Source organism: Pezoporus flaviventris, unplaced genomic scaffold (genome assembly GCF_033815535.1).
Source record: "Pezoporus flaviventris isolate CSIRO_AGI_PZ_B2104156 unplaced genomic scaffold, CSIRO_AGI_Pfla_v1 ptg000066l, whole genome shotgun sequence".
NCBI lineage: Eukaryota > Metazoa > Chordata > Aves > Psittaciformes > Psittacidae > Pezoporus > Pezoporus flaviventris.
The window spans coordinates 2540534-2563182 of NW_026892614.1; the positions used below are offsets into that span (position 1 = coordinate 2540534).

Consider the following 22649-nt stretch of genomic DNA (forward strand, 5'->3'; position numbering starts at 1 on the left):
CTCTGCCACTGTTCACTTGGCAAGCATTCATGATGTCTGTTCTTGATAAGTCACTATTTTACTTAATGTATTTACATACCTGTATGTATATCCATACATGTACGTGCATGAACACACAGATGTGTACAAGCACATATATAGGCTTCTACTTTTTCCTTCTGCAATCTAGGCAACGGAAGGTCACTCATCTACTCAGTTGTATTCAGTGAAGCTTTGACAGTCCCTTTCAGCATTCCATGATGCTCAAGCCATAGCAGTCATATTCCCAGGAGCCCTGCAGAAGGGGAAGATGAGAGAAGCTGAGGGATTTGTCTGTGTTTGTGCCATCATATTCTCCAAATCCACATGTTGCTTCTTCTAGTCAACACTTTGGACAGTAATAATGATCTAGGCAAAATGCCGCCACTCTGGAAAGACAGAACAGTTACAAAAAGAGGGAGCAGCTTGCTGCATGTGCCATGCTGCTCCCTGAGGGCTGCGTGGCCATGGCAGGCTGCGCAGCCCCAGCAGCAAGAGCAGCTTGCTACTCACTAGCCCTGTGTCCACTCCTGAGTCACTGCTGCTTGGTCAGTGCATTGTGGTGAAACCAGTTCATAAAGGCTGACCTCAAAGGCAGATCTTTTCCACTGCCCAATCCCAGCCTGCCCTAGGTCTGTGCTGCTGGTTGATTTACGCTAGTTAAACCATCATAAATCTGATAAATCTGAGCACTTTCCTTGCCCAAGTGATTATGTTTAGAGCATTTTGGTCATGCTAAAGGAAAGAAGTAAAACAAACAAATAAAAGTAGTCTTTGAAGCTCAGCTAATCTTGAGGAAAAAGTGGGTGTTCAGCTCTAACGTGCAAAATCTGTACTTGTTTCAGAAGGCTGATTGCTTTAAACCCTTTGATCATGTCCTCAGTGGTTTGTTCCTTTGTGGTGTATTTCACTGATGGGAGCTAAAGCTGCAACTCCAGAGTCACCTGGAAGCATAGTAGTAAGCCAGGGAAGGGTCCCAGGGGGACTGTCGCTGAGGAGCCAGTTCCTAGACATGGTTGTGAGTTTCTCTGTTCCTTGAAGTGAGACTGGAGTTTTCCCCTGGAACAAGTACAGGTGTCCTGTTGGGCTGTGCAGTCACCTTCAATACCTGTCAGCTGCTTCAGCGATCACACAAACGCTTTCGGAGCCAAGGGCTGTTTGCACAGGATTCCAGAGCAGAATTTTCTTTCTGTGTATTTTCCACTTCACTCCTTTTCCTGGCCAGACTGGCAGTAACTGGTCTCCACTTGAAGCCCTAGCTGGAGAGATCCCTAGAGTTTATGGGTCCCGTGATCCCACAGAAAATGTTTCCTCTGGCTCAGGACTTAGATTTCAGTGTAATTTGGGAAAGATTTGTTTTTCCTACAGAGTGTGCTGTGCCTGGGATGTTGCTAAAAGCTCTACAGAGCTTCACGACCCTTTCTGACTCTGCTTGGTAGTTATCCCAGCCCCCTGCAAAGTAAATCATAGTAATCTGGCCTCTTTTAGACAGTTGTAGAGCAGTTGTGATTTGACCAGTTCCCTGCTTTAACTGCTCACACAAGCTCCTCTCTGGAAGACGAGAGCAGGGAATTCTTGGTTCTCAGCCTGCATGAGAGTCTCCCCCAAAAACTCCATGTTGGGCTTTTCAGAGCCTAAAGCTGCTCATCCCAACAGGACCAAAGTTTTTAAAATAGCAGTTGATACCAGCTGCCCAGGAGATGGGGAAAATCGCTGTATTCTATCTCCTGAGACCTTTGTGTCTCATATCCAGCACTCTCTGGCTCTTCCTCTCTGTGTCTCAAGAGGTGGCTCTTCCACCCTGCCGCTGGAGCAGCTACCATGGGCACAGGGGGCTGGCGTGCTGCTCGCTTCCCTCTTTACCTCTTCTTTCCTCTCTGCAGCTCCTGCTCAGGCCCAAATCATCCATGCTGGGCAGGCGTGTGTGGTGAAGGAAGACAACATTAGTGAACGTGTTTACACAATTCGGGAGGGGGACACGCTGGTCCTGCAGTGTCTGGTCACAGGACACCCCCGGCCACAGGTAAGCTGTCCATCTTACCTGGCACCTCTCTGCCCATGGCAACTCTCCGTAGTCTCCACATAGAGGAGATTTGTGGGCAGCAGGGTGCCCAGCTTTCTCCTACATATTGGAGTCAAGTAGGGATGCCTTGTAGTACAAGCACTAGCCCGTTAAGCTATTAAGCATCTAGTCCTGCTTTTGCGGAAAACAGTCCACAGAGCTTTGCAGAAGCATACACGAAGTTTCTAGTGGTCATCAGTATGTGAAGACCCCCAGAAAACTGAAAGCTCAAACTGAATCCATTACATAAACCACCCTCAAATCTTTAACCCTCTTACTGCAAAGTAGGAACAGCTTGAACAGGTTAGAGGAGGCTTCCCGCATGTGTTGGTCACAGGAGTTGTTCCTTTATGATCCTGCAGTCTCTTAGCTTCTCTGGATGCACAGCCAAGGGGAACCTGCTTGGGGAGTTGGGGAAGTTGTTCATCCTGAGCCCCATGCAGACCCTGCTGGTCATTGCTTAATGTCCACTGACCAGAGGCAGATTCAGACTTGCAGTGTTGGATATGCCCATGCTGTGGTCAAAGTCACAGTTCAGTGCAGAGCTGAGCTTGAGTAACTGCTGCAGTTCTTCCCCAGGGTCCCTAGAGGGATGCATAGCCTCAAGCCCCATTCAGGCACCTCTCCACCCTTCAGATGCTCAAACAGGCAGGTTCAGTAATAGTGTGGATGTATCTATAGAGATACTGAACCAGAGCGTGGATCTGCCTGCTCTGGGACAGAGTGTGGTAGGAATGGCAGCTAGTGTGTACTACGAGGCTGGATGTGACAGAATACGCTCAAGGGAGCCAGGTACAGTATGTATGTCTTCTTGTCCTCCTTCCCAAATCCTGCCACAGATACCTGTGCTGAGAAGGCATGTATCTTCATACACCAGTCAATGCCACTGTGGACTTGCTTTTGAGTAGCTACTTGGCTAAGAGGCAATGACAAAAGAGAGGGAGAGAGCTTCAGCCAGCAGAATTTGAAACGGTTTATCCATCAAAGCATATCCTGGAAACAGTAAAAAGGAAATACTCTAAGACAGCAAAAACAACCAGCCTAGGCTCGTGACAGTGATGGGCAGATGACAGCTCCGTATGTCAGAAACTAAGATGATGGTCTAGCCCTACCTAAGGATGTTGAATGTGTGTGAAGGTGGTAGCAGGTTGCAGGGGCCTGAGTAGCCAGAGAGGTTGCTGGAGCAGAGCCTGATGCAGACAGCATGCTAGTGGGCAACACTGTGGCTTGCCTTTGCCTGAACATGCACAGGGGACACCAGACCCACAAGGCATGACCCACACACATAAAACATGGCATGTGTCCTATGTCTGCCCTCCCTCCTCATTGATAGATTTCTCCCCCAGGTAAGCTTGTATCTTAACCTTTGTTTCATCTTTTATTTTCCCTTCTATCAGCCAGTCATTAAAACATGAAAATGTGGCCAAAATACTTAAATGAGATTAAAATTGAAAAGATTAAAGAGCTGGCTGAAGTGTCCTTGCAAACAGGAGACTCTGAGAGTCTTGGGGCCCTTAGACAATTTCATAATAAGTCTACAAATGCTAAATAAATCCACAGTCATTAGCTCCAGAAATCTGCTCAACCTAGTGCTCTGGGGATGGGATGTGCACACCCCTGCTCTTTTTAGCACATCAGCATAAGTCAGGAGGTGGCAGTGAGTTTCAAGTAAAATCTGGCAGAGGGGTCAAGGTTTCTGGTCCATTTATCTGTGGTCAGTGTTGAATGAAAGTCTCCTTTCTATTTGCTGATCTTGCCAGATCTCAGTCCCAAAGTCTGGATGGGCACCAGTGTGGGAGACCACCAGTCACCAGCCTTTAGAAAGGACGTTGCAGAAACAGAAAACCAGTGGTCTGAGAAAAGCTGTCTCTCTCTTTCATTGTCTTCACTCTCTCTTTCATTGTCTGGGCTGCAGAAAACAAGGGGGAAGCTTATACTGTCGCTGTTAGGGCTGTACCTCATTGCAGATGTAAGAATAACCATTCAGTCTTTAGGAGTTCTGTCCTCTTACCACATTCACCATGAATTATCATGCAGATCAGTTACCCTTGCAAGCCAAGATCTTAAGACATGTAACATAAGGACAAAAAATGCAAGGTAGCTTGGAATCTGAAGGGATTTTTTCTTTTCTTTTTCTGTATCTTTAAAATCAAGATAAAAGCTTGTGCACTGCAAAAGGATGGCTTATAAAAATAACACGCACAGGGGCTCCCTGTGGGAAAGGGGCAAGAGCCAGATAGCAGCTGCATTTTCTCACTCTTTCCTGGAAAAGCATAAAGCAGAAATAGCCTTGCTGTCCAGAGAAAGGTGTTTACTGCAATAAAAGCTCTGTAGCTGTGAGCTCATGTATGCTTTAGCTTTGTGGCCTACCAGCGGCATGGGGTCCCAAGGCTTAAAGCTCAGAATCCTGTGTTGTGCAGATAGTGGTGTAAAATTAAACAAGCTGCTGGGTTTACAGGACCAGGGCAAAAGTGGTAAATATACAGTGTGTGTTTGAGGGAACCGAGGGGTTATCCTGGACTCTCAGATGTGGGGATTAGTGATGGATGAGAATCAGCAGCTGGTCTACCAAGACATACTGAGATCAGTAGTTGAACTTTGGTAAGGTCTGGGGGTGCTGTAGGGCCAGTTTTTGAGAATGGCTAGGGAGGAGGGGAAGAGGAGTAAAGCTGTCACTTGGGGTCTCTAGTTTGTGTCACTGATTGTTTGCATTCCTCTCATTCTTCTCATGCAGGTGAGATGGACCAAAACTGCCGGCAGCGCGTCGGACAAATTCCAAGAGACGTCAGTGCTTAACGAGACCCTTCGGATTGAGAAGATCCAAAGGCTGCAGGGGGGCCGCTATTACTGTAAAGCAGAAAATGGGGTTGGGGTCCCTGCCATCAAGTCCATTCGAGTAGATGTGCAGTGTAAGTCGTTTAGTGGCAACCCAGACCTTCCCACAGTTCTACTGCATGTCTCTGCCTTGCTGCGGGGCCAGCAAGGAGCTGCATTGCCCTAGGACCACATGCACCTGGTTCAGGAGCAAAGGGAATGATGCGGTGCCCCCAGGGACCACGTTCCCTAGAAGATTATATCCATCCACAAAACACATAGCTCTTCCTGTCCATGTGAGTCATTCCTACCCAGAAGCCATGATGTCAGTAACAGCCAGTGGTCCCTGGAGCTTGTCTGGGATGTAGCATTGTAGGCGCTCTCTGCTTTCTTTTTCTTTGTTTTTAAGCTGGCAATGCTTGAAGCAAAACAATGCTTCTTCAAATGGGTAATGCCTCAGATACCTGGGACATTCCTGAAACCAGTGCCCTGCTCCCAGAATTGCTACTTCTGTAGCATGGTGGAAACAGTAAAAGACTCTTGGACTCACCTGAGGAAGCTGAGCTGTGAAGGGATGAACGTGAAGGAATCTGTGAGGAACCCTTTGCTTCAGTGACTCAGGATATCTTGGGCTGGTTGCAGTGGCCATTCTTCTTGTGTCCTGGAGATGCTGTTAGTAGTTCTCCATCTGGGGACCCATGTTTGAAAGTTTCTCATGCTGGCTTATTTTTGGGCTGTTGTGACCAAAAGGAAGGGAAATTAACCTTATCCATAATCCCAATATGCGAGGAACCCAAGATTTAAGGTATAGGCAACTTTAAAAGAGGTTTACTCCCTTGGGGAAAATTACCAATGAGTTTATCATCCTTGGCTATCAACTATTCCAGTTTTCTCCAACCCAAGTAGCACCAGATCCCTCTCCTCACTCATCTTCTGAGAAGGCCTAGCCAGCAAAAGGTTGATGCTAAAAAGATGTGAAGTGTGATAAAGCAGCTGGAACTCTCCCTGAACCCATCACCTCCCATTCCCACACTCGTTTTAGCTAGACTTGAACATACTTAGGCATTTGGCAGGTTCATGATCTGCAGCTGTATTCTGTTGCTTGGAGCAGCTCCCCTCTCAGTTCTTTCCTTGCCCTGCTCTGTATTGGGATAGCATAGTGTAAGCACCATCCTACACACTGGGAAAATTAATTGCTTCAGCAGCAGCCTCTTTGGATGGGATGAGCATTTCTACATTGTCATAGCGTAGCTTTGGAGTTCTGACACCCACCTAGACTTGGTTGGACTCTCTGCCTATTTCTTCTCCTATGTGTGGTGGAAGTGTATGGTAACTGTCCATTGCAAAGGGGACTTGTCTCTCTCAAGCCTCACTATGACACCTTGCCAGGGCCTGCATCTCTAGGAAAAGGACTGTGGCATGAATCTCTTTATGCCCTGAGGCCACTCCCTTTACTTCTGGGGTGCAGGCTGGAGCTAGAGTAATGTAGTGTCCCATGGTCCCTCATGCAGCTCTGACCTGTAGAACTATGGGGCTAATGGGATAGCCAAGGGCTTTCTCATACTAACATCTACTCTGCAGATGGACTTGGTAACGCACCTCTGTTCTGCTTACCCTGGGTTTTGTGGAGGAGGGACTATTTTCTGCTACCATTTGCAGTATATACAAGGGAACACATAGGAAAAGCCACACTTTTTGTTGAACGCTCACCCAGGCAACCTTCAGCTGAATGAACCAGAATTTGAAAACAAAACCCTTCTTTCCCTACATCCCAATTTGTAGTTAGAGGTAAGTAATCACCCTCATGTCAACCTTGGTGTCCTTGACAGCTAGTGCTAGTCGTCACTCATACTTTTAGTATTAGACAAGCAAGGTTGTGCAGAGAGCACCATCGGTGCCAAGAGGGTATTAAACTGGAAATACTAACCTGTGTAACAAGTTATTCCTTTGCCCCAAGTGGGCATCAAATGAGGCTTTAAAGTACTGGTTTGATACTGGCAGAGAGGCAGCTGTTGTTTGGATTATTTCCATGTGGGAGAGAGAGAAAGTAAAGAAAAAGAAAGAATGGATGTTCACAAGCTTATATTGCACATGAAACATCCCCTATGACCATCTCCATGAGCAGCCACGGGCCAAATTTATTATTTGTGCAGCTCACTGACATCAGTGCCGTTACTTGTACATCAAGGACATACACATAGTTGTAGGTCTTATTTTAGCTTTTCTCAGGAGGGCTAGACGTGGAGCTGACTGCTATGAAAAAGCCTGAAAGATTCAAGGGAAGAAAGGTTTAGCAACCAAAAGGAAGATGGTGTTTTTGTGTGGGGAGTAGCTGGGAGCTGGGAGACCTGAATGGTGAGTATCTTCTTTGATCAGTAAGGGAAGTGTTTTACCATGCATCCTGATGAGAAATGGAGCCTCAGAAGGATGGTAGCTACTGAGTTACTCTTGTGAAGTGTGAACAAATAAGGACAAAGAAGGAGGAAAGAGGAGAGGCTGTGCTCATGGTCCTGGTCCAAAAGAATTAGGTATAAATTCAGTCACCCTAGGCACATAAAAAGAGTAGTGCATGTATAGGAGCTGTGGGTTCTTTTTTTCTACCGGTGTATATTTTTCTTCAGACTTGGGTTCTGTTTTGTTCTGGGGCTTTGGGTTTTTTTTGGTGCCTTGTCCTTGTTTTGCTAATGGCTCTACTCGTATCTCTGAGCTATGATGTGGTCAAGCAGGTCCAATTACAATTGCTGTCTACCAAGCTCAGAGCTCATTAAAATATGCAAATCTACAAGTTGATGCCTGTGATTCAGAAGACAACATATGCCATTTGGATAACAAGTTAGAAGAAACTCAGCCCTGCTTCCCTCTTCCTTTCTGGGAGTCAGATCTCCAAACTTACAGACCTCTGAAATAAAATATAGAGAAAATTAGGTGGCATAGAAGAGCAGCAGGTGATGAGCAGATGTCCTCTTCCTCTCTGCTAACATGTGCAGAAGACAGCACTGGCAGCAGTAGAGGATACTGGGTGCATGTGCCTCAGTTTCCTTGCAGTTGAAGATGGGGTCATAAGGCTTCTGAAAGTGTAGAATTGTTTCAGCTGAGCTCGACAGATGGCTTTTAAGACATGTTTAAGGGCACAGGGACAGATTTTAGTTTAGGGGGCCAGTTTGTCCCATCTTGTTAAATGGGATCTTTACACCTAACCCCAATCCCTGGGAGGAGAAAGGGCTGAGGTTTTCCCTATGCTTCCTTGATGTTCAAACACTGATGTATGGTGCAAAACCCAAGAAAATGATCCATTTTTAGCAGGAGGGTGACCTTGGGGAGCAGTGTGTTCTGAGTGGATGGAGGAAGTATGCTCCCTACAGGGCTATTGTTTGTGTCCTTGCAAGTTAAATGACTGATAGCCATTGATTTGTGATGGCTTTATGTCCAGTGCAGATATGGTGAGGGAATTGGAAGGAGCATTTTCTGTAAACGGAGAAAGCAAAAGAATCTGATCAATTTAGGGGTGGGTGATAGATAGGGATGCGGTGAATAGAAGTTACTGAAGAGGGAGAGTCAGTACAGATCCTGAAAAGAAGAAAACGCACAGAGGATATTTTAATAGGAAGAGAGAGAAATTGTGCATACCTGTCACGGTGTTTTACATCTCATGGTCCCATGGCTCCCCACGAGACTTGCTCCTGACTAGGAGATAACTCTCCACCTCAGCTCCTTGGTCTTGTCCTGATTTTAATTTTCACCCCTTGAACTGAAGGTTTGTCCTGTCATTTGTGTGGGCATCTCACAGACATGGGCTTAGCTTCATGATTTCAGCGGGAATTTGGGAAGTGGAAAGTGGGAGCAGAAGAAATTATGATGGAGCAGTTTCCTGGGAACCTTCTGACCTCTCACTGAAGTAGAGAGCAGTGATTTTGGGTGTGGGGTGCCACTGGGGCAGGTGAGGCAGCCCACTGCTCTGAGAAGCATGTGGCAGGGAGGCGATTTGCTTAAGGACTACATGGGGATCTGCGTACCAGAGGGTGCTTTCTATTCTCTGGAGGTTGTGTGGTGAGAGGGAGAATTCTGGCTTCTCCTGTGTGCTCTCTTTAGATATTTTCTGTGTTACCTGCCCTCAGATAAGCTCTTAATTCAGCAGGTGTCATCAGCCAAATGTGCGGGAGATTGCCCTCCCCTCTGTGGTGCCTAGAGCATCATCTGCTCTGCAGGCTGTTTGTGCAGACCAAGCTTCACTAACAACTGCTGCGGCCCTCCTTACCTTCCTTCCAGATCTAGATGAACCTGTTCTCACCATTCACCAGACCATCAGTGATGTTCGTGGCAGCTTCTACCAGGAGAAGACTGTCTTCCTCCGCTGCACTGTCAACTCCAACCCACCAGCTCGTTTCATCTGGAAACGGGGAGCTGAGACGCTTTCCCACAGTCAGGACAATGGTGTGGACATCTATGAACCCCTCTACACACAGGTGAAAAAAAGCAAACTTCCACCAGCTTATGTTGAGTGTCTTGGTAACCCAGCACACTGCAGTAGAGGGTGTTTCCTTCCCTGCGTGGATTACAGTGTTGGGCAGAGGGTGGGAGCTGCTGCAAGGAGCACTGTCTAAAAAAGAGCTGGTACAGCCTGCTTCTGTCTGTGGGAGCCCAGGGTACAAGAGGAGGAGTAGAGCAGCAGAAGGGCGTGTGACAGCCTTGAAGTACTTTCCCCTTTCTGGCTCTGTCCCTGAGTGCAGGCCACAGCTCCCCTAATGAGGTGACGTAGCTGTTGGATGGCAGAGACTGAAACCCAAGCAAACAATCCCAAGATCAGGTCTCCTCTGTCTCCCATTACAATTTTCTTTAATTCATTGAGTGCCCGAGCTTCATACATCAGGGGAAGTGCTTCCTGTTCAGCAGTGCGGCAAATGGCAGGCATTGCCATGGGATCCATGAAACAAATGATGAAGAGCTTTTCCTTATGCCCACAAGTAACAGGGAGTAAATGGGCAGCCAAATGGAAACACTCAGAGGGGTGAGGAGAGAGGAGAAAGCTGCAGGTTAGTGGCAGATCTGCAACTAAAATGCTTGTAGGTCAGTGCCGCTGTTTGGCCCCCAAGAGAGCTTTGTCTAGTCCAGGGTTACACGGCATCCAACTAGGACATGCCTGGCCTTAGAGGAAGCCACAGTGCGCTCTTCCAGCTTTCACTGACTCAGTGTAATTAACAGGAGACATTGCTTACTGAGAGGATGTCTTAGGACTTGAGGTATTTTATTCAGCTAAGTAAGGCATCTGGCAGGAATTTACCATGTTGCAACATTAATGTGTAAATGACCCAGCATCCCGCAGCTCCTGTCAGGACCCATCCTAACATGATGGGTCATTCCTAGCTCTGAGAGAGAGTGTAAGGACTGCTTTGCTGACACAGGCATGCCCTATGGTCCTCTCCTTAGCACCAGCATAAATCTGTAAGTTTGGGTTGGTAAGAGTTGAAGTTAACAGAAGCACACCTCTGCAACACTACTGGGAGGGGAAAATGTTGCTGGAGCTCAAAGGCACTATGTTTAATAAATCACACTTTGCAGGGGGTTGTACTATTCTGTTAGGGATGAACTGGTATCAGTGTCGGGTTTGGGTAGGCTTTTACATTAAAAAGGGGGTGAAGACTTTACTGTTTAATCTTTCTAAAACTTACCTACACTAAAGATTTATGCACCTTTACCCAACAATTACTAGTCAATAAATGAGGCCCTGTAAGTGAGTAGTTGATATACACATTGTAAATGCCATCATTTGTTTGGCATAGCAACAAATCTCAGGGGACAGGACTTTCATAGGGTTATTGGTCTCCTAGGTATTTATCTTTCTCATTTACTCAGTTCACATCATTGTTCTCTACGTATTAGCATGCCTGAGCTCATTGTCCAGTCCCTTGAGGTTGTCCTCAAGAGGATTTGTCGTGCTGAGACCTTCACACATTTTCAGGCAATTATGGAATGATTTCTCCAGAAGAGATTCAGGCAAACACAAGGAGAACAACAGTGACAAGCTGTCATGGGAAGACGTATGAGTTGCAGGGTGTGCAAACCACAGGATGAATCTTAGAGCTTTCCAGATTTCCTAAATAAAAATCTACAGAACACATCTACTGTTAATTTAACAACTTAATTCTGTTTCTGTAACAAGCCAGTAACTAATGGAGTTCCAGGTAGTGATCTTGTTTGTTTGGTTTTTATCTTGGTATGAGAAACAGCTGCCATAATCCATGTAGTTACTCTGAATTTACACCAGCATAAATGAGAATCAGGAGAAGAGAGATCAGAAAGTTCTGGGGAGTTCTTTGAGTAGTTCTGTGACTTATCTTTTCCCCTTGTACTGCAATTTTTCACAGAGCAACTGTTAAGCTTGTCATATTTAGGCTAGCATTAATGCCTGAATCCACTCTGATTTACTTTGGGTTTGCAACGTTGAGACCCCAGTAACATCCCTTGGGTTCCTGTCAGTATCTTGGTGTGAGATCTCAAGGTCTGTTCAGGGATGTTTTAAGGTTTTTCAAATTCTGAAAGATAATTCCGACTGCATTTGACAAGAAGTTATGCCTAGACCTGTTCAGCAGTGCTTTCAGGTTAAACGTCAGTCAGTTGCTGGCAGTTTTGAGAAATCCTGGAGGTGGAGTTACCACTGCAAATATTTGGTGTCTCCTTTCTGTATAGCTAGGGGAGCTTGAAGTCTGCACAATTCCCTGAGGTTTTGATGGGTGCTGCTGGCAATCTGTAAACCTTCGGACAGATTATGAACTTGCAGTGATGAGCTGTGCTTTGCACACCTGTATCTTTTCCCCTCCACTTTTTTCCCCAACTCCCAGGGTGAAACCAAAGTCCTGAAACTGAAGAACCTGCGGCCTCAGGATTATGCCAGCTACACGTGCCAGGTGTCCGTCCGCAACGTCTGCAGCATCCCTGATAAATCCATCACCTTCCAGCTCACAAATACCACAGGTAAGAAGGGACTCAGAGGGCCCTGCATCCCTCTGCCCCCCTGCCTGCTCAATAGCCATTAACCCTCCAGGAGGGTAACACTGCACCCTGTCCAGGGCCTGCAGCACCTCACATTCATATGCATGGCTGCTAGGATTAAAAATCCTTTGCGTAGAAGTCTTATGGCCAGGGATGCTCTAATTTCTTGTAGCTATGCATGCACCCAGTGCCTTGGCCAGGCCTGTCATGAGATCATTAAAGCAGACTACATGTAGGTGTTGAGCCACTATGTAGTTTTTAATCCAGACTCTGGTTTATTTATGTATAATTCTAAGTGACTTTAAAAATAGATTTGATTCAGTCCGGAGTGGGGCAGATGCTGCAGGAGTTCTTACAAATAATTTATTCATGTGTGGCTCTGGCCTGGTTTGCCAGGCTGCGCTCTCAGCATCTCCCAGCTAACAGGCTCCATTGGTGCTGATGTCTGTGGAAAGCAAATATCTCCAGTGCCTTCCCAATAAATAAATTTTACACAGATACTCATATTGGCAGTGCTTGAGTGTGCCTCCAGTTGCAAACAGAATTACTTTGGTGCCTCTTGCTTGACCTGCAATAACTGACTGATAACCAAGTGTAGCGTACCAAATATTTGCAAGGACATGATTGCAACCTGTCCATTGAAAACAAACCACAACAAAAGCACAAAGCCCCCACGTGTTGAGTATTTGCAAACAATAAGTAAATGTTTGGAAATTACTTCCAGCCCTGGGGTCTTCCATGATCAGAAGGAAAAGCATTGTAGTTATTTGAATTATTCACCTCTCTACACAAAACTACTACACAAAGTAGTTTGCATCCCTTGTGTCATCTCTGTGCAATGGTATCAGAACTTTTTTGATGTTGCCAGCTGTTGACAGGATATTGTTGATACTGTAAATTACATTTATTCATCTGACTTGGCCCCAAGGTGCATTATTTCATGTAGAAAGAAGAAAAAAATGAGCTTAAAAAAGTGAAAAAAGATACTCTTTATGTAGTAAGATCTCTGAACATGTCTCAAGCAACTCACACCTGAACACCTGAATTTCTCTCAGGATGAGACTGTAGCAGATGCTGGAAGATTCCCTTCAAAAACTTATCTTGTGCTAATGATGAAGCTCTTCTTCCCTGTTGTGCCCTTACCTTTGAAGAGTTAGAAAATCAAATTTCTCTTTATGCCCACTCCCCCCTGCCAGTCCAAGCACAGGAAATCTACCCTTCATTTCAGTCCAGCCCCTTAGAGTATGGGAAAAACGTATTTTCAGGTTGTAGCCAGGTCGGGAGACAGCAATATAGCTGAACTTACACCAGTTTTTTAAGTTCTTAACTAATCTCCGAACTTGGATCACATAGCACATAAATCTAGTTCTTTTTTCTTGTTGTTTAGTTATATATGCATATTTATACATAGTTACAGTGGAGCCTGACACTACAAGCTCGAAGGGGCCATGGCAAATGTGTTCCCAGCAAATTGTATTAAAAGCTGGCGGTGAAAATGAAGCTGGCATTGTGGTGTGAGCAAGGTTTGTGTTCAGTAACAAAAGTGTATTTAACATGAAATATTATCTGGCTTACTTGCCCTGTAGGTAGTATTGTGCATAGATGAGAAAATATTTAAAGAAAAATCTTTAATTCTCTCCTTTTATGCATGGTTCTTTTCTTTCCTTCTTGCACTTGTGCTTTAGCAATCTCTGTAGCCTTGGCTGTGCCCAGAATTCTGAGCAGCCTTGCTCAGGTTGCCTTCACCTTTGCAGCTGAGGAGGGCTCAAAATGCACAGAGGTGCATGGGAATCTATCTCTTGAATATTTATAGACACAAGTACTACAGACCTTGAGGGTCAGGTCATGTTAGGCCAAGGAATCCTCTCTTCCAAGTTCGTTTACTGCTCCTCAGCTGGCTTGCTTCATCAACTCTGGCAATGGCCTTTGGGCAGATCATAGTTTCCTACAAGGGATATGCTTTTCCCAAGCTCTTGTGTCAGTGAAGCTTTGGGAGAAGCAGCAGGGAATGGGTTCTTGGTCTGCAGCCGTAATGGGAAGGTGGTTTTATTTGCTCCTTTTCTGTCCTGTGCATGTCGTGTGGCTCTAGAGCAGCAGGTTGTGTCCGCCGAGCCACAGGACCAGCTCAGCCCTGGGCTGTCGTCACCTGTTCCAGCGCGGTCAGGCTGATGTTTTCCCTTTCCTCAATTTCTGCAAAATTAAGCAGCCCAGCTGGTTAATTCTCCTGAAGCTTTACTGCAGCAAATTGGACTTCAAAGGGAATTGAAAGCGACTCTTTGTTTTTAATGGTCCCCTTGCTGCTCAGCTACTCCGCCAGCAGGTTTTCTGAGCCAAGAACAAAAGGAATTGCCACAGGTTACAAATAAATGAGATTCACCTCCTGCATAACAATGTCTGCAGACTGTTAACCTCTGTCTGCTGGCAGGAGTGAGAGTGGAAGCCCACGCAGGCTGCCACAGCTAGGGCTCCATTCTGGGGCACTTCATGGGAGCTTGCTGCTTGGAGCTGTGCAGGTGGCAGCATTGCAATTTCCCTGCCTCCCTCTTGCATGAACATACAACCTGCCCCAAAGCACTGCTTCCACCAGCATATCACTTCTTTTCCAAGTCGCCTTGCCCAGAGCTAGGCAAGATGAATGTTGATCAGATGTGTGCACATTAAATGTGGCAAGAGCCCTAAATCTTAACCAGCACCTGCAGGACCTCTGGTTTGTTCTCTCCAACTCTGGACATATGCTCGTCTCAGCCTCTCTGGCTCTGACAGGGATGGATGGAGATTCCCAGGCAAGAAGCTGCATCTGTCAGTTTGGTTATGTCCTGTGAACCTGCCCAATGTCAGAGGGCAGGAATGGCTATTTGGTGTCAGCTACACACAGCTGACAGCCTGTTGGTGACAGGAATGCATCCTGCTTGACCCCTGTGAGTTGGGCCATTGCATTCCTGGACTTCTTACCATCTAGTGAAACTACCTGGAGCTTGGAGAAGATGTACAAATCCTTTCTTTGCCGATTAGCCTGTATTAACCCTTGCATACTGTTGCCAAGACTCCAGCAAAGAGACCTGTCAAAAGCTTTGGGTGCAGGCTGTGGCCTCCCGAAATTCAAAGACACTGGCCTCAAAAAGGCCAGTGCAGGTGGCAGAGGAGCCAGCTTTTTCCTTAGGCACAGCTGACCACCTCTGGTACAAATAGCACGTACTGTGGCCAGGGAGAGGACGTTTGATTCAGTGCACCAAAGCAGTATCCCAGCGTGGCAGTGGTTGCACTGCTAAATTATGGTGCTGGTTCTGGGATAAGAGCATTGCTCCTTGCCTTGTTTGTATGGGCTGTAATTCACAGATCCAACACAAATCCAGCACAGCTCATTAACGCAGGGTCCAGGGAGAGAAGAGGCAGAAATAATGATGCCGTTAAATCAGGCTTCATGAATATGGAACAATGTCTTATTTTGCATTATTATGGCTGTTACTTAAAACATACTCCCTGCCTTTGTGCTGGGGATTGCTACTTTCTCAGTTCTGTCTGGATGGAGCCAGTGATGGTGCTGAGAAGGGCTTTAAAAGGCTTTTCATGGGAAGTTTTTTGGATCAGTTCCTGGAGGGAGGTGTAGTGAGAAGGATGCAGAAATAAAATAAACCAGAACCGGTTACTAGGGTATTCAAAGGAGAGGTTGTCTAGACTACTCTCAGTTCAGTTGTGCATGCAAGACAATCCCTGTGACCTGGTCTGTAGTCCCCAGTCTATAGAAAAGTGTATTTGACACCTATGGAAGTGAAGAAGGTTAAGAGTGGATGCAGAGCTGCAGTTCCTGCTCTGTTATGGTACAGACAGGTCCTGGTCTTGTGTCTGCTCAGAGCTGCAAGGGCCAGGTCCCTGGCAATGGCTTTGCCTCTCAAAGATGTCTAGTTGGGTGTAAGAGATGGAGAGGTATATCATGGGATGGCTGAGGTCCTTTTTTAATGGTAGACCTTCCCTAGAACTCCTTCCTGGAACAGCAACACTTTACGGGAGGAGTGGCTTAATCCCAACTGTCCTTGAACAAAAACATCTGTTGGGTTTAAGCAGGGTGTTCTGAGACAGACCTTTCTCTTTCAGCTCTCTATAGGGCTGAGCTCTGGTGGTCAGCCAGAAGGAGCAGGCTGTGACTGAGCATACACTTGGTGCTCTTCCTGACCTTCCCTTGGGATTGTGAGAACCGTCCAGCAAACACTGACATCCCAGTGAGCTTCCCAGCATGCTTTGGATTGGGTTCTGAGGGGCAAAGCTCAATCTGTGGCTGCAGCTTCCCATGTCTTGTGACAATGAATCTCTTGTTCTCCTGTCCCCCTTGTTTTTGTTGCTTTTTTTTCTCTTTCTCAGGGCTCAGTCCATTGTGCTGTTTCTGTTCAAGGCACAAGCAGACTAACTGTGATTCATACAATAGTGTTGCAGCAAGGGAGAGACAGGTACTCTACTAGGAGCTACCAGTTGAGCCTTTTTGCCAGTGCTGCTTCTGCAGGGCCTTCCTAGAGTCAGGGGAGTTAAACACAGTCAGAGCAGAAGTCATGGTGGCATCTGCAGAGGAGTGGTCTGGGTGCAGTGAAGGTAAGTAATGCAGAGCCACAGTGGCTTTTCATTGCCCTTCTGACTTGCTGCAATTGTTCCATCAGGAGTCAGAAAGCCTCTAGCCTTGGGTTTTCCACTGCCAGTTGTTGTCTGGTTGCCACACCTACCTATGCAAAGGGGCTCATCAGGCTTTTTTTCTGACCTGAGTCCTAAGCTATAGTCCTAAACCACAAGCAGCTAGCTTATGTCCCAGTTCTAAGCACTAGTGGTGGAGTGGTTTAGGTACCACCTCCAATTCTGGGGCAGTGTCAGGTCCTGTCTACACTGTTTCCTAACCATAACAGAGTGCTCTGACTCAAAGGCATGGTAATGATCATGCTTCATGTTCACAAACACCTTCTATTTGCAATGAATGCATGGATCCTTCCAGCTCTCCCTACTCAAACCAGTCATTTTCAAGAATAAATCCTAGAAAGTATGAAGCTGCACACAGAAATCGGATGGGTTTTTTTAAGCTCAGAAGTGTGCCTCTGTGTACTTTTCCAGCTCCACCTGCTCTGAAGCTGTCTGTCAATGAGACACTGGTGGTCAACCCTGGTGACAACATCACTATGCAGTGCTCTCTGACGGGTGGTGACCCACAGCCAGAGGTGGTTTGGTCTCACTCTCCTGGTCCAGTGCCTCCCAATAGCCTTGTGCAAGGAGGCAATCTCACCATCTGGAGGATCCGTGTGGAGGACTCAGGCTACTACAATTGCACAGCCATCAACAATGTGGGGAACCCAGCAAAGAAGACGGTGAATCTGCTAGTGCGGTGTAAGTGGCTCTTTGTCTCAGAGCATGGGGTTTTCAGGGTAGAGGGTCTAGATTTGCATTTTTTTCTGGCTGTTCTTGTACAGCTGAGGGTGAATGTGGAACTTAGCAGCAGTTAGTATTCTGGAGAAGTGCTTGAGCAAGCTTCCCTGCTCCCAGACCAAAAGCTGTGCTAGCACTGCTTGCAGCCTCATCCCAGGCTGTAGCACTATCCTGGACTGGAGAATGGTCCTAGACTGCCAGATGAGAGGCCTGGGGGACATTCTGTAGGAATGTAACTGGGAGAGGTCTTCAGACAGATTTTACATGGAGGTGGTGCCTTCCTGAGGAGCAAAAACTGTTGTCCTGTCCCATGCAAGACTTTTTGCTGTCCCTAACCATTTTTGCACTTCTATTCATCACAGCCATGAAGAACGCCACGTTTCAAATCACCCCTGATGTGATCAAAGAGAGTGAGACCATCCAGTTAGGGCAGGACTTGAAGCTCTCATGCCATGTAGATGCTGTCCCCCAGGAGAAAGTTGTCTATTCTTGGTACAAGAATGGGAAACCAGCCAGGTTCTCGGACCGGTTGCTCATCACCCGGAATGACCCCGAGCTCCCACCTGTGACCTGCAGCTTGGAGATTATTGACCTGAGATTCAGTGACTACGGCACCTACATGTGCGTGGCTACCTTCCAGGGAGCACCCATTCCTGACCTCAGTGTGGAGGTGAACATTTCCTCAGAGACAGGTGAGCCTCTGTGCCAGCAGGGGACCTCAGAGGAGTGGCTGGCATTGCGAACTGCCACCACCCCAATGCCTCTGGCTTTCTTGAAGGACGTGTATTGAATCCCAATCTCTCATCCTCAGGCAAGCATTTAGCTGAGCCTGGCGATGCGTTGCGCACCAAGCAGATACTTCTTTTATGTTTTCTCCCTATGAAAAATTCAATCAAAGCTGCAAGACAGGTTTACAATGTGTTGTTCAGAGAAGCCTCCAAATTGTGATGGAAGAAAAAGCAGGTGGCATTTTACCAAATTTCAAATGTCCCTTTGCTTAGAAGGGAGTAAAGAGAAAGAAAGCTGCTCTTTCCTCTCTTTGGCATTGCTTCTGAGGAATGTCCCTTTTTTCAGAGCTGTGGACAGGAGATTGGTATCATCCGTCATAACAAATTCTCTGAAGAGCTTTACTGTTTACTGGATTGCAACTACAATCTGTCTTGGGCACTCTCTGTAGGAGTCCAAGTGTTACAAATGCGCTTCCCCTCCCCGTTTAAAATCAGGGTCAAAACTTCACCCTATGGCTTGGTGAGAACAGGACTAATCTTTAAGTGCGCTAGTCAGTCGTCTCAGGGATTGACATACAGAATCTCAGGGCTGCCTTTTTGCTTCTGGGGAAGTAGTGAATCCAGCTCTGTTCTCTGTTACATCCACATCATTTTTCTGCCTTCCCAAGACCTAGAGGGTACAGCACAAAGCAGTATTGGGCCAGTAATCTGGTGAGGACTCCTAAGGGGAGCCAGCTGCCCGCAGATTTTGTCCTGAAATTTCAGTGAAAGTTTCTTGTCCATCCCTGGTTGTGCTGGATCCTTGGATTGGCTGGTCTCAGTCTTGATTTTGGACATTGCTTACTTCCACCCCCTCACCCCTGCAGAAAGTGCTGCAACTGCTTTTGATGCTTTGGGAAGCCCCTGTCTCACAGAAATGCTGGGGCCAGCCTGCTCCCAACAGGACTGCACATAGTGCTCATTAGCATCTGAGAGAGCAAGACCTGACTATGTCATGGACCCACTAAACACCAAAGGGTGCTGCTTCCCTTCATGAAAGGTATAGCCCTCTCCATGCCATCAGACACCAACCCAATTGGACCAGTAGGGAACAAAAACAGGAGAACCCCCAGTTCCGAGAACCCCCAGTTCCCCTAGGACCACCCCCCCCAGTCCTGGTCAAAGCTGGCACTCCCAGCCTTGTGAGCAGTCTTTTTTTGCCCAAGGTCACTAGATGGCAGAGTGCAGTTGTGTTGAAGCCTGCAAGGGTAGGAGGCTGCAGAGGGCTGGCGGACCCTGGGTGATCCCACCGAAAGGCTGGACATTGCCTGTTGGTGCAGGTGTTGGTCCAAGCACCAGCTGCTTGCTGCCTTAAAGGCAGTGGCAGGTTGCCTGTCTGTTGTAGGCTGAGCACTACATGCTCGGAGGGCAGGCTGGGGGGTATGAGAGCCTCTCTTTGGCAGCCTGCTCCAGTAGAACCACTTTGTGACCCAGGGAGTGAAAACCGCCATCCCTGCCAGAGCGGCCTTCTGTGCATCAGCCAAGAGATCCCCACGATCAGCTACCTCCAACATGTGGTTCTGACAAAAAAAGCCAGTGGGTTTTCCTCCAGCCACAGGGTTGGATCAGGAGGGTGACAGCAGTGGCTCCATGTTTCCCCACTGGACAAAGCCTGAGCTCACCAAGGTGGCTGCCTCCACTGAGCGGCTCCAAGGAGATCGCTTTAATTAAAAAACATCTTCAAACGCAATTTACAGCTTTTCCCTGTAGAAAAGAGAAAATTGCCTCTCACCAGGTGAGCAGCTGCTGGCAATGCCGGCCACTGAGAGTGCTCTTGTCCCTTCGCGCTGTGCGGGGTAAGGTGTGATGAGGTTCCCCAGCCCACAGGAGACCTGTGAATTGAAAATGTGGCCTCCCTCTTGCATAGGGAGACTGGGCTGGAGCTATCCTAAATCTGCTTATAAAGCAGCTGTGAGATATAATGTGCACAGGTACTGTAGAACACTCTCCTTTGCTGGAATGGAATTGAGCTAACATTGGTCAGACCGGCTTGTTACAGCCTCTGTAGTTCTAAATTTTGATTTAAATGGAAACGAAATACATGGCATTTGCAGTTACAGAAGTGTCAATCCAAGTGTTGCTGCAGTCAGCAGAAAAGGCTGAAAAAGGAGCTATCAGAAATTGATCATGGCCGTATTTACCCCGGCTGAACTGTTAACTCTGAAGCCTAATACAAATAAAAAGGCAATATTACATAGGTTTTAGTACAAACATTCCCTTCCTGGGTTCTTGCTGGTAAGAGCATGTGAACAGCAAACCTCTCCACACCAGCACCTTTTAGCTGGAGTTTTTGTGTTTCTTTCAAGCTTTGTTTATCAGCAAAGCTTTGTTGTCAGTTGATAGCTGGATGTTTCCTGAGTGTTACTGTGCCTCCAGCTCTAGCCCTGGCTGGACAGCAGTTCTGCTGTGTGAGCTCTTTCCAGTCTGGGAAGTGATCTTTGCTGGGATTCACTCTCATTCACTTGAGCCAGAGATAACCAGTGTGCTCAGAATCTCAGTGTAGAGTAGGCAGAGATGCTTAACCAAGCTGGCTCCCTGCTGTAGTTCAGGAGCAAACAGGGATCCTGGATTTCTGGTAAGGCTGGAGATGTGATCAGCAAGCACTAATCCTGTAAGTTTGGGGTTTGGTCTGACCTGGGTAAGGAAACTAGATACCTTGGCAGATACGACTTTAATTTCTTGGTCAAAAGACTGCAGTTCCACTTGAGACATTCACTAACAACCAACAATTGAGAAATGGATCAAAGAGGCTTTTGCCTTTGGGTTTCTCAGAGCTAGCCTTCCTCATCGTCCTCCTGGGCAGCATTTTGCAAACAGAGGGATAGGGGCTGGGGGAATGGCCCAATACAGCTGGCACTTGCCATTGGTATTGGGATACATTTTTGGAGAAGCTGGGACTTTCCTTGGTACCCTGCAGGTCCAGACCCTGTAGGATGACTTAAATGGGCAGAGGTTGCACTGTGTCAAGTGGAAACCTTTGGAGTTAGGGCTTTCGGTGTGACTCAAACACAAACATCTCAAGAATGTTCCTTGCTCCTTGGAAACTTGGTGTAAAATGATACCTTTCTTGTCTCCCTTTTAGTGCCACCAACCATCAGTGTCCCTAAGGGTCAGTCCACCATCACCGTTCGGGAGGGCTCCAGGGCTGAGCTGCAGTGTGAGGTTCGAGGGAAACCCAAGCCACCCATCATCTGGTCCCGGGTAGATAAGGAAACTCCCATGCCTTCAGGGACAATGACGGTGGAGACATACGATGGGAAGCTACGCCTGGAGAGTGTGAGCCGAGAAATGAGTGGGACCTATAAGTGTCAGACAGCCAGGTACAATGGCTTTAACATCAGACCCCGCGAAGCCATGGTGCAGCTCAACGTTCAGTGTAAGTAGTGCCTGTCTGAATGCCTGTGTGTATTAAAGCCTGTGGGCTAAGCAGGGCTGACACACTCAGTGCTGCGTTTAGGCATAGTCAACCTTTCTTACTGGGCTGAGCAGACACATTTTTCTTGTCTAGGGACCTTTGAACAGTTTGTTTAATTGGTCTGGCTACACAGGGTTCTCCACAGGATACTGTATGGCCAGTGTGTTGGAAGTGGAAGGGAGATGTGTTGTCTATGTTGGTACGCAGTGCTTTCCATTTCCCTACCAGTGGATGAGTGCAGAACAGCAGCTTTACCAGGTGTGTGTTTGTGTGCATTGTGTATGGGTAAAATACCTTCAGGGTACATAGGTAAGTTTGTAAAGTCAAGCATTCAAAAGGTACCAAGTGAATGTTAATTAACCCTGCAATCCTTTCTTTAACTTAGTTACAGCAGCTGTCACTTCTGGACATTCCTGGAAAGCAAAGCTAGGCAGATTCTAACAGAAAGTGCATACTCCAAAAGGCTTCCATGCCATAAAGCTGTAACAGAAAACTGAGTTTTGGCATGTGGTGTATTGAGTGATTTCAGCAATGGGTGGTGCTGCCAGCCCTGCTTGAAGGCAATACCTGTGCACAAAGGTGAACATGGAGGTATGGATGCTGCAGATGTACCTATTGGGTGACTCTCTCCATCCTTTCCTTGCAGTGGTTTCTTCCTTTAGAGAAGTGAGTGCCTGCTAAGCTACCATGCTGTTGATTTGTTTTGACATGAGGGGGTCTGTGCTCTGTCGTTCAAGACTTTGAGTCAGACAGGGGGATGGCAGCTGGGTAAAATGCCTTGGTTTGAAAGGAGCTGTGACTGTAGGAATATCCCTCCCTCCATGCCTCCCTGTATCCCATCAGGATAATCTGATCGCTGAGATCTGGCAGAGTCCTCTGAGCAGCGTGGATTTAGCAGGTGTGGGATGTATAGGAAGCAGGTTAATTTGCACCCAGGCACACTGCCTCTGGGCTGTGAGTGCCGAGCCTCCACGCACAGCACAGCAGTGCTCATTAGACATGCTGCCACACTCCTCCCAGGCTCGCTCTTCAGGAAGAAGAGACGTGAGACCAGAGTGGGTAACCTGGCTGAAGCCAACCAGACACACTGCTCAGTCAGAGATGTGAGCTGCTGAGAGCACAGCAGTAACGGAGGCGTGCGAAATCCTGCAGGCACTTTGAGTATTCGGAGATGCCCTTTTAAAATTAT

At 47.1% G+C, this 22649-nt stretch overlaps 1 protein-coding gene across 3 annotated transcripts in view; it reads left to right on the forward strand.

Annotated features, from left to right (window-relative positions):
- The window catches only part of MDGA1 (MAM domain containing glycosylphosphatidylinositol anchor 1), a 152706-nt gene that overhangs the window by 49772 nt on the left and 80285 nt on the right, over nt 1-22649 (forward strand). For all 3 annotated transcript variants that reach the window (XM_061470920.1, XM_061470918.1, XM_061470919.1), the window contains exons 2-8: nt 1902-2041; nt 4815-4989; nt 9161-9357; nt 11731-11863; nt 16970-17239; nt 17641-17970; nt 21128-21421. In XM_061470920.1, coding sequence (XP_061326904.1) covers nt 1902-2041; nt 4815-4989; nt 9161-9357; nt 11731-11863; nt 16970-17239; nt 17641-17970; nt 21128-21421 — 1539 coding nt within the window. The remainder of the gene's footprint in view (nt 1-1901; nt 2042-4814; nt 4990-9160; nt 9358-11730; nt 11864-16969; nt 17240-17640; nt 17971-21127; nt 21422-22649) is intronic.